The following is a 12500-nucleotide window of genomic DNA, read 5'->3' as shown; positions in this document are numbered from 1 at the left end:
TCTGATGACCGTCATCATCCTTAGCTGATATTCGCCAAGGAGATGCGAACTCTGAATACAAACTAATGGTCCAGGACAAAAGCTAAAGAATCACCACTGAAAATCATCCCAGAGGCAAAGTTGTATCACAAGGCGCAATTTTGTGAAAAGATGTAAATGGCGAACCTAATAAAAATGAGCTTATATTATACAGGGCAATATCCTTAAAGCGCTTTACAAGAAGAGGCCCCAATCCAACAGCAACACTTAACGTGTAGGACGAGACAAGCCGCCTGTTAGGAGATAATACATTTTTAATGGACAATGACAACCCAGTTAACGGCCAGGTACTCATTTTACACATGAGAACGACGAGAGTAGGTGAGTAAAGAGTAAAGACCGTTTCTAATGACACAACTATGCGAAGGCAAGTGTCATAGTACTAGACCATACTGTATCATCATAATCAGGATATATTTTCTGCGAAGTGGTTAGTCAGTATCAGATACTGAATAGTGCTTTGCCAATATTCAGTATCCATAAGGAACTCTTTTTTTATAGAGAAAGTGAAAAGTGCGATAATCTCGGTTGAATGTAAATAAACTGTTGATCTACTTCCAGATTGAACACGTGCAGTAACTGACAGCCCGATTCAAAGTTTTAAAAATATTTTGATCGTAATTTTTAAATGTCTGCAATTAACAAAATATCAAATTAAGAGTGGCATTCAAGTACATTTTTTAATGTCTAAATAGACATGATTAAATGTCACTAAAAGTTCAGTGACACCATGGCATGGTGGATATAAGCTGTTTGACTCCGAGCTTAAGTTTCGAGAGTTCAAATCCCGGTAAGGGTAACTTTGTTTTTTTTCCCCAATATTTAAAAAATTCCTTCTGTCTATTGATATTTTTAAAACTTTTGTTTTAATAACTTTATTTGATTGTAATATAGTTTAATGTTGATATTATACTATTGTTCTTTCATTATTATTATTATTATTATTATTATTATTATTATTATTATTATTATTATTATCATTATTATCATTATTATTATTATTATATTTTATTATTATTATTATTATTTATTATTATTATTATTATTATTATTATTATTATTATTATTATTATTATTATCATCATTATTATTATTATTGTTATTATCATTATTTCTACTTACTTACTATTATTATTATTGTTGTTGTTGTAATCGTCATCATCATCATTATTATGATTATGATTATGATTTTTTTAATCAAGTAGTTGGAGTAATTTAATCAGTTATCGATTTATTACGAATATCTTTTATTTGTTATAAACTCGTTATTGTTTTTCATTATTTTGCTCTTCTATTGTTTATTACTTTTTAAAATCTTGCTTTTTTTCTGTTTGTCTCATTTGTTGTTGTTGTTCTTCTTCTTGTTGTTGTTGTTTGTTTGTTTGTTTTGTCATCTAAGACAAACCCGTTTCATTATAAATATGTGACCAGACTTTCTGCCATTTTTGATTGAGCGATGTACTTCCGTGAATTAATTGCCGTATTATATTGAAATTTACATGACAATAATAATAATAATAATAATAATAATAATAATAATAATAATAATAATAATAATAATAATAATAATAATAATAATAATAATAATAGATACTGAATATTAGACTACAAATGACATCTATTTACTGAATACATGTGGTATTTTTAGGAGTGTTTCTTTTTTTACGAAACCTGCCAAAACACGCCTACTTCCCATAACTTTGTCGGATATTGCCGGGTTTCGTATACAAGTAATTGCTTTTATGTGAAACTCGTTGAAACCCGCCGAAAACCAGAGTCTCAGGTTCACTCCCCACTGGTGTACACTTCCCTGAGTCTCAGGTTCACTCCCCACTGTTGCCTACTTCCCACAACTTTGTCGGATATTGCCGGGTTTCGTAAAAAAGTAGTTGCTTTTATGTGAAACTCGCTGAAACCCGCCGAAAACCATAGTCTCAGGTTCACTCCCCACTGGTGTACACTTCCCTTAGTCTCAGGTTCACTCCCCATTATTTGCCTACTTTCCATAACTATGCCCCATTTTGTTGCGATTTGGCGCATTTCGTAAACAAAAAGTGATTGCTTTTTTTTATTTCAAAACCCGCCGAAACCCAGTCCCAGGCTCACTCCCTACTAGTGTACACTTCCCCGAATCTCAGGTTCACTCCCCACTGTTGCCTACTACCCATAACTTTCTAGGATATTGCCAGGTTTTCGTCGGGTTTCGTAAAAAAGCAATTGCTTTTATATGAAACTCGTTGAAACACGCCAAAAACCAGAGTCTCAGGTTCACTCTCCACTGGTGTATATTTCCATGAATCTCAGATTCACCCCCACTGTTGCCTACTACCCATAACTTTCTTGGATATTGCCAGGTTTCGTCGGGTTTCGTAAAAAAGTAATTGCTTTTATGTGAAACTCGTTGAAACCCGCCGAAAACCAGAGTCTCAGGTTCACTCCCCACTGGTGTACACTTCCATGAATCTCAGGTTCAGTCCCCACTGTTGCCTACTTCCCATAACTTTGTCGGATATTGCCGGGTTTCGTAAAAAAGTAATTGCTTTTATGTGAATCTCACTGAAACCCGCCGAAAACCATAGTCTCAGGTTCACTCCCCACTGGTGTACACTTCCCTTAGTCTCAGGTTCACTCCCCTCACTCCCCATTATTTGCCTACTTTCTATAACTTTGCCCGATTTTGTTGGGATTTGGCGCATTCCGTAAACAAAAAGTAATTGCTCTTTTTTTTCTTTCAAAACCCGCCGAAACCAAGTCTCAGGTCACTCCCCACTGGTGTACACTTCCCCGAATCTCAGGTTCACTCCCCACTGTTGCCTGCTACCCATAACTTTCTCGGATATTGCCAGGTTTCGTCGGGTTTCGTAAAAAAGTAATTGCTTTTATATGAAACTAGCTGAAGCCCGCCGAAAACCATAGTCTCAGGTTCACTCCCCACTGGTGTACACTTCACTGAGTCTCAGGTTCACTCCCCACGCTTTGCCTACTTTCCACAACTTTGCCGCATATTGTCGGGTTTCGTAAAAAAGTAATCCCCCCCCCCATTTTGTTATTGCTTTTTTACAAAACCCAGAGTCCCAGGTTCACTCCCCACTGGTGTACACTTCCCTGAATCTCAGGTTCACCCCCCCCCTACACACACACACACACACACACACCCACACACACACACGCTGCTGCCTACCTCCCATAACTTTGTCGGATATTGCCAGGTGTCGTCGGGTTTCGTAAAAAAGTAATTGCTTTTTATTACGAAACCCGCCGAAACCCAGTCCCAGGTTCACTCCCCACGGTGTACAATTCTTAGAATCCCATATTCACTCCTACAGCTGCCCTCTTCCCATAACTTTGTCAGGTTTCGGAAAAAAAAACACCGTATTATAGTGCAAAACCACTATTCAGTGTCAGATACCGAATAGTGCAAAACCGTTATTCAGTATCTAATACTGAATAGTGCAAAACCACTATTCAGTATCAGATACTGAATAGTGCTAGCCTATTTTCTGACCCCTCTGTACCCGTAGCAGTAACTAGATGAATTTTATCTTGGATCTGGTAGAAAGCACTTTGAGTATACTGGCTCAAAAAGTAGAAAACAATTATGACGTCCAATTCAGATACTGGAATAAGCCCAGCAATGGAACACTACTCTTGACGAATAACATTTTTACCAACATCAACAGCAGCAGACCTGCCTACTTTTACGAAACTTCCGCAGAACTGCAAATTGTTGGCTTCAACCTGAAAACTATGTAAAGATGTTTGATTCAATTAAATCTTTTGAAATCGAAGTTCTGCTGCCAGAGTTGGTTGTATATAATGGAGTATAATGTATATTTTCACTTATTGAGGACAAACTTACCCCCAGACCCCAATCCTAAATACCTTGGCATTACATTGGACAGACAACTAAACTATCGCAAACACATTGAAGGAACCGCAAATAAAATCGCAAAAAGAAACAGCCTGGTGAGAAAACTTGCAACTACCACCTGGGGAGCCTCACCACAGGTGCTGAGAACGTCTGCCTTGGCACTGTGCTATAGTGTGGGAGAATACTGTGCCCCTGTTTGGATGAGGAGCCCACATGTAAATCGCATTGGCATCCGATTAAGAGAATCAATGAGAATTATAACAGGATGTCTCAAGTCAACTGAAACCCAGTGGCTCCCAACACTGAGCGGCATTGCACCACCAAGTTTAAGACGACAAGATCAAAGGATGCATGCAAAAATTGACGAAGCCACAGACAACACTCCCATAAAATCAATCGTAAAGGGGGCACCTTCAACAACCAGACTTAAATCGAGAAGACCTTTCCACCTAACAAAAATGGTAGACTTCAGTGTGGAGGAAAACTGGAGAGAAATGTGGAACAGGGAAACACCAAAAGGAGGAAACATCGTTAAAGATCCAACCAAAAGAGTGCCTGCATTCAATAACGCCAGGAAATACTGGATTTCCTCAAACCGCCATATGGGAGACGCAGGGGGTTTCCACGTCAAGTGAACACTGCTTGATGTTTTTCCAAGTATGTCCAACCCTAGAAATTTACTTGATGCTGAAAAAAGCCATTTTTATAACTGTTTGTTTACAAGTTTCATCCATACTTTAACTTTTCTTTAGTATAAAATGCCTAAAATACCTTGCGATGATGATATGGAATGAAATAGGTAAAATAACACACCGATCTATCCACCAACACACCATAATAATAAAGAGTCGCCACATTAATGTAACTTAATAGAAAGCAATAAAAAATGAATAAACTTAAACTCATTATGCACAACTTCTAATACTGATTATAGTCTACTGTGTCAATTACAGAGCTATAAACGTTTTTCGTTTCTTTTTAAATAAATAATCTATTGATCTTCTATATGGGGCTTCTTCGTTGCAACGAAAAAAGCAGAGAAATAACTGTCGATCTCAGATTCCATCTTTTATAATATGACCATGATTTGAAAGAATGAATATTTGTAATTTGATATATAAGTATCCAGAAATAACATTAAATATTAAAAAACAATGTTCGTGGCTTTAAAAACAGATAATTAATCTTTTTATAATGGCTGCACTTAATGACCTTCCAATATCATAAATCGTTAATGCAGAACTTGAGATTTCAACAAGTAGTTTTGAATTTGGTAAGACCTAATGGCCCAGCCACAACCGTGATTCCATTAACATGAATTACTCATAGATTATCCAGCATTAGCAAAGATAGTTACATTCCAAACTTATTCTCATTTCGACGATTTTGCAAAACATTTTTCAAACGAACTTTAAATATTTCAAAATGAAAAGTAAAGAAAGTCACATACCTGTTCCTCCCGTTTTAAATGTTCCAGATGATTCCTGGCTCTCATCACCGTTGGCATTGACTGCCACTATTGTATAATCGTAAGATGCAAAAGGCTCTAAAAACAAACCGACTGCTTTGTTCTCCGTGACTACTTTTGATATTTCAAAATCTGAGCTGTTTCTGTTTCTGTTTATCAAGACTCGATACTCTGCGACGTTCCCAATAGATGATGTAAATCCAAATGTCATAGGTGAATTCACTACTTGACTCTGACTCAAATCAAACTGGCCTGGCTTGGCTGGAACTGAAAAGAATAATTTAAAATGACCAGTGTAATGAGAGAAATTCAAACTAAATGTTATGCATTGCTCATTAACAAGCCATTTTGTACACTTATCACTTTCTGTAGTTGTTATTATTGTTGAACAAATCAACGTTAAAGAGTTTCAAAGAAGAGTGTCGGTTTTATGTTAGAGAAACCTGGCATATTCTAAAAATCACTCACTAGTCCAAAGATCCGGAGTAATGGCGACACTTGTAGATTTTCTATTGTAATAAGTACTGGCTGGAATCAATGACTCGATTGCGATTCTATATTTGGTGCCCGGAGTAAGTTTTGAGATTTTCCCACCATATAATGACGTCGTCTGAGTTCCTTCATTGGGGTAAATGTTGATTTTGTACTCGGTCCCAGGGATCTTGACATTTATTAACCATCCGAAGGAGATGAAAGTGGTTCCAAGTGAAAATGCCTTTGGTGTCACAACTTTCAACTCATCCACTGAGATGGAAATGAAATGAAAACAGATAAATGTTGAATTGCATGGACATTTTATCCTAAACGGCCGATTAGCCTCCTGAGGATTGACTTTTATCAATTTCATTAACTATTTTCATCATTATTATAATTATCATCATTAAACATTCTATTTCCCTTGGAAAAGTATTGTTCCATTCTGTTTTCGTTTCTATTTTATTTGATTATAACATTTTGTGATGACTAAAAGCAAATGTAAAACGAGTTTTCTTTACTAATGTATTTTACAATTTATCTTTAACCATAATTTAATCTATCTTCCACCATTTATATTTTGTATAACCATATTAGCTTGCGGGCGTTTTATACTTTTGTTCGAACTACTCCGTCAAATTAGAAGCCATCAATACCAGGTCGGAAATCAGTAAGAGATGTTTTACTAAATTTACCTACAAAGAAGGTAATGTATAACCGGTGGAGAAAATCAAATTGAAACCAAACCAGAAATTGGTCAGGTATAGTTTTGTTTAATTTCACAGATAATAGTGTACCGTCCATATGCTAGAAAATCAAATGCAATAAGTCGAAAAATATATTGTTTGTTTTAATTTCACGAGAAAGCAGTAAAGATCTAATAAATGCATCTAACCAAAAAGTGGTAAGATCATGTTTTGTTTGAAATTCTCATGTATATTTGCCAGATGGTAATAAATAAATACCCAAAGTCGAATAGTAGTAAGGTACTTACTCGAACGACAAATTTGTGATTCTTGGCTTTGATAGTACGTTGCTTTACAAAGACATTTCTTTTGGCCATCGCCCTTATGGTCCATACACTGTGTCCTATTATTCAAACATTCTATGGTGCCAGAGCAAGGAGCTGCATGAGGCTTTTCTATGAGAATTTTTTGGAGAAAAATAATAGTACAAATCATCGTCAGAACAAACAGTGAATTGCATCGTATACAGTAAATCGTAAGATACCAAGGATAATTAAAATGAAATTCTGGTTTTAAAACTAAAAGAAGAGTTGATTATATTGTCGATATAATTATCGTTATTTACATCACCTTCATCATCATCATCATTATCATCATCATCATCATCATCATCATCATCATCATCATCATCATCATCATCATCATCATCATCATCATCATCATCATCATCATCATTATCATCATCATCAACATTAACTCATGATACTAAACTAAATACTGTACTATATTTACTTGTTACACATTGCGACCTGTCAAAATACCCTGTCTTGTTACAATTCTTAATAACTACACTTTCCGTTGAGACAGGCAGATTGATACTCATATTCCTTGTCCATGATATAACAATTTTCACCTTCACGCTTTTCTTTAACAAATTCATGAAGTGTGCACTAGAGTCTATTTATTATTCGCAACAAAACAGCAATTTGTAAGAGGGAGTCATTATGTTGTATCATTTCTGAATTTGAAAAATAATGAGGAGACAGTTTGCAATTAGTGGATTTAAAGTAGACTATATTATAAAAATAAAAGAATGATCCACATTTGCAAATCTCCATTGATTAACCATCATGCTACATCAGCAGGGTTAACATCACGTTTGTGAGGAAAGTCTAAAATTTACTGCACAGTTTTGAAGAAGAAAACGGTTTCAATAAAATCAAACTGGAACTTGATCTGATTTATTTATGGACAAAAATGATCCATGGTCGGTAGGTGTTGAAATTCTCAATCGTCTTTGTTTAACGATAAAATAAATGGTGCAAGCGATTTATTAGTATTTGAAGATTATCCTTAGCCTAAGAGACATGGCATCACCTACCAGGCAAAACAGCCAAATACTTTCAAGGTTTAATCTGAGTATATAAATTGGTGAGATCTGAAAATGATAATGTTGATTTGCTTCCATGCAGTGCATACTGGAAAATACGATCTATTGGTTTGGGAGTCATCGTAAAGCGCTCTCAGCACACTTTAGTGGATATTATGCAAAAAATCATGCCCTTTACTATACCTTGTTTACAGATGACCACGTAGGTACATTATTTTACTGAACGTGCACGTATATCAGGCAAGGAAATTTTCCAGGGAAAGTGAACACTTAATAACTATGAAAATTGTTTGTAGATTAATCAACTATCGTCTTTTTATGTTCCCACATTTGATGGTGGCATGGGCGAATGGAGAAGAAGAAGAAGAAGAAGAAGAAGAAGAAGAAGAAGAAGAAGGAGGAGGAGGAGGAGGAGGAGGAGGGGGAGGATGAGGAGGGGAGGAGGAGGTGGGGAGTAGGAGAACGATTACTCACTCAGCTGACAATCAAATGTCGATGTGTCATAGTAGTGAGTGGTTTGATTACAGTCACACATCTCGTCGATACAGGTAAGGTTTGATTTGCATTCACCATTGACTTGTGTACAGTTCGCATTGTAATCTTTTTCTGGAATGAGTTAAAATATTATGATTTGCTTGTACCTAAATCTAGTTGTTGCTTCAATTTATTTATCAATAAAGGATGCCGGTTTATGAAATGTTTAGTAGATCGTGTATCGAAGAACTAACAGAAGTTGTCATGATAATTGTAATTCAGAAAAGTGAGTGGAGCAGGCACTTATGTTGGTAACAACAAGATATGAAGTGAGTAGAAAAGTGCCAGAAGACAATAGAGAATAAAAAATTTTTTCGCGGCGGTGGTGGGGTTTGAACCTGCGACCTTACTGGTACGACAACTCCGCCTGGCAGGTGAGAGCGTGGCTCTACCGTGTGAGCTATCCACGAACACAAAATATTCGTTTCAAACCCAAAGTCATTTCTAGATCCCTCTCTCACCCACTTCTTGAGATCGCCGATTCGTTCACCACCATCGCGAAATAATTTTGACCAGCAGTTAAGCTTAATAGCCAATATTCTCACCACAAACATATAACATAGAAACGATTAAGACATTGAGTATGCTCCGGCGTATGGGGTGAATTTTTAATTCAGAAAAGTGAGTGGAGCAGGCACTTATGTTGGTAACAACAAGATATGAAGTGAGTAGAAAAGTGCCAGAAGACAATAGAGAAAAAAAAATTTTTTATTCTCTATTGTCTTCTGGCACTTTTCTACTCACTTCATATCTTGTTGTTACCAACATAAGTGCCTGCTCCACTCACTTTTCTGAATTAAAAATTCACCCCATACGCCGGAGCATACTCAATGTCTTAATCGTTTCTATGTTATATGTTTGTGGTGAGAATATTGGCTATTAAGCTTAACTGCTGGTCAAAATTATTTCGCGATGGTGGTGAACGAATCGGCGATCTCAAGAAGTGGGTGAGAGAGGGATCTAGAAATGACTTTGGGTTTGAAACGAATATTTTGTGTTCGTGGATAGCTCACACGGTAGAGCCACGCTCTCACCTGCCAGGCGGAGTTGTCGTACCAGTAAGGTCGCAGGTTCAAACCCCACCACCGCCGCGAAAAAATTTTTTATTCTCTATTGTCTTCTGGCACTTTTCTACTCACTTCATGATAATTGTAGAAACATCAAATCAAATCAAAGTTAAGATCGAATTATGGGAATCTTTTCAACCATAAATTGAATTTAATTAAGCCGAAAATAGTCTGGATTTATAGATGATATTTTATGAAACAAACGGCATTGATGGTCACATGCGATTTTAACCACTTTAATGATTTCTCTCTCCCGGCACTTTATCAATACGTGGAATGCGATACAAGGGACAAAAAACATTAGATTTATTCCTGTGTAATTTTAAAATTGTTATAAATGTTCACTACGTGCACCACTAGGTTTATCTGACCACTGCATTCTCTTGCTACTCCCCACCTACCACTCTGTTTTTAAACACGTAACATCAGTAAAGAAAAATGTACAGACCTGGAACGGAAGTGTGTGTGTGTGTGTGAAGATTTGCGTGGTTGTTTTGAATGCACTGACTGGAATGTTTGTATCGTATCATGTGATAGTGTGGATGAGCTGAATGACTGTGTGAGTGAGTATCTAATTTTTTGTCAACAGCTGGTGTGATGTAAAAAAAGGAATAAGATATTATCCTAACAACAAGCCTTGGATAACAAAAGATCTAAAACTTCTATTAAACCAAAAGAAAACTCTCTTTACTAATCGAAACAAAAAGGATCTTAAAACAAAACAAAAAGAGATAAAGAGAATAATATCCAGTTGTGGAGACAAGAACAAAAATAAAATTGAAAAATGCTTTTCTTCTGGGTATATAGAGGACACATGACCAAAAGAAAACTCTCTTTACTAATCGAAACAAAAAGGATCTTAAAACAAAACAAAAAGAGATAAAGAGAATAATATCCAGTTGTGGAGACAAGAACAAAAATAAAATTGAAAAATGCTTTTCTTCTGGGTATATAGAGGACACATGACCAAAAGAAAACTCTCTTTACTAATCGAAACAAAAAGGATCTTAAAACAAAACAAAAAGAGATAAAGAGAATAATATCCAGTTGTGGAGACAAGAACAAAAATAAAATTGAAAAATGCTTTTCTTCTGGGTATATAGAGGACACATGACCAAAAGAAAACTCTCTTTACTAATCGAAACAAAAAGGATCTTAAAACAAAACAAAAAGAGATAAAGAGAATAATATCCAGTTGTGGAGACAAGAACAAAAATAAAATTGAAAAATGCTTTTCTTCTGGGTATATAGAGGACACATGACCAAAAGAAAACTCTCTTTACTAATCGAAACAAAAAGGATCTTAAAACAAAACAAAAAGAGATAAAGAGAATAATATCCAGTTGTGGAGACAAGAACAAAAATAAAATTGAAAAATGCTTTTCTTCTGGGTATATAGAGGACACATGGCGGGGTCTTACAACTGCTGTCAACTATAATCCAAAGCCCACGATTATATCAGAAGACATCGAAATTGAAATCTAAACAAATTCTAATCACGTCTCGGCACAGTAAACGAATTTGATATGAAAAATGTAAAACATGAATTAGACAGGGCTTTGAAGATGAAATGACTATTGAAGTCAATGAAGAAGAAACGAGATTAAGATTTTTGAAACTAAACGAAAGAAAGGTTGCTGGGCTGGATGGGTTGAAAGGAAAATTATTTTTAAAAATGTGCCCATTAGCTTTCCCCCATTTCTACACATATTTTAACACGTCACTCCAACGCGTTTCGATCCCTGCAATTTGAAAATACTTTTAAAAATATCCCTGTTCCAGGCAGAAAGAAAATTTGAATCAATGAATGATCTGAGACATGTTGCACTGACTTTAATAATCATGAAATATTAGAAAAACTTGAGTGATAGTCATCAGTCTGCTTACAAACCAGGACGTGGCGTATTCCGCTATTTACACATGACGTCTACAGGCATCTAGATCACGCTAAGAGCTACTGCAGATTGCTCTTTGCAGATTTGTCTTCAGCGGTCAATACAATGCAACCTCAGTAGGTTGTCCAAAAATTGACTAGTCTGAATTTAAACATGTTCTAATTACTTAGGTGCTCTAATTTCTTAGGGAGAGAGCACAGTATGTTCAATTAGGACAAAATGTATCTTCCTGTATAGCTACAAATATGGGTGCTCCTCAAGTTTATTGTCCCCTGTATTATTCACGATATACACGAATGACTGTAGAAGTCAAAACCTGAGTGTGCCTTTAATAAAGTTTACATATGACACCGCTCTTCAAGGCCTTATGACAAATGGCTACGAAGTGACTTATAGACAAGAAATTGATGGATTCGTGCCTTGGTGTGATGCCCACCACCTAGAGCAAGGCAGAGGAGCTAGTGATTGACTTTAGGATAGTGGAGGAACCGATAGAACCGTTAAAATTAAAGGACCAATTCGTCCAGCCAGTTCCTCACAACAAATACCTTGGTGTAATGATTGATGACAGACTCAAATGGGATGGACACTTGAAAATAATTAAACATAAGATGTGCAGATGTACTTATTTCTTTGTTATCAAAACTTTCTCAGTTTAGAAAAGATAAAATACTCTGCACATCATTTTATATAGCAGCAATCGAAAGTGTCTTGTCATCTTGTATAACAGCTTGGGAGGCAATTATTTGGCAGTGGAAAGGAACAAAATAAATTCAAGTATTAAAATATCCATTAAATGCTATATAAATGATGTTGACAATGTAGATCTTTTATATGAAAAATTTTGTATGAGTAAAATAACTAAAATATTAAATGACCAGCATCATCCGCTAAGACATCAGTTATTAGGCCATGAAAGGGTGGTCGCACTTTCTATATTTCAAGAAAAACAGATAGACACCGAAAATATTTCCTGCCATCCAGTATAAGGCTTTGTAACAATAAGGAATACTAATTTTGTAAATTAATTTCGCTTTTTCACTTCCAAATAATGTAAATATTAATTTATTAATCTA

At 35.8% G+C, this 12500-nt stretch overlaps 1 protein-coding gene across 2 annotated transcripts in view; it reads right to left on the bottom strand.

Moving 5' to 3' along the window:
* The window catches only part of LOC144967707 (phosphatidylinositol phosphatase PTPRQ-like), a 114344-nt gene that overhangs the window by 41163 nt on the left and 60681 nt on the right, over nt 1-12500 (bottom strand). For both annotated transcript variants that reach the window (XM_078905249.1, XM_078905250.1), the window contains exons 12-15: nt 8403-8534; nt 6847-6993; nt 5847-6122; nt 5361-5645 (exon numbers count right to left, since the gene is read on the bottom strand). In XM_078905249.1, the coding sequence (XP_078761375.1) occupies nt 5361-5645; nt 5847-6122; nt 6847-6993; nt 8403-8534 (840 nt within the window). The remainder of the gene's footprint in view (nt 1-5360; nt 5646-5846; nt 6123-6846; nt 6994-8402; nt 8535-12500) is intronic.

The sequence above is a fragment of the Berghia stephanieae genome, chromosome 3 (assembly GCF_034508935.2).
Source record: "Berghia stephanieae isolate SIO BIC M18660-M18661 chromosome 3, UCSD_Bste_1.3, whole genome shotgun sequence".
Lineage (NCBI taxonomy): Eukaryota > Metazoa > Mollusca > Gastropoda > Nudibranchia > Aeolidiidae > Berghia > Berghia stephanieae.
The sequence above is the reverse complement of the archived record's forward strand: the minus strand, read 5'-3'. Positions and strand labels throughout refer to the sequence as shown.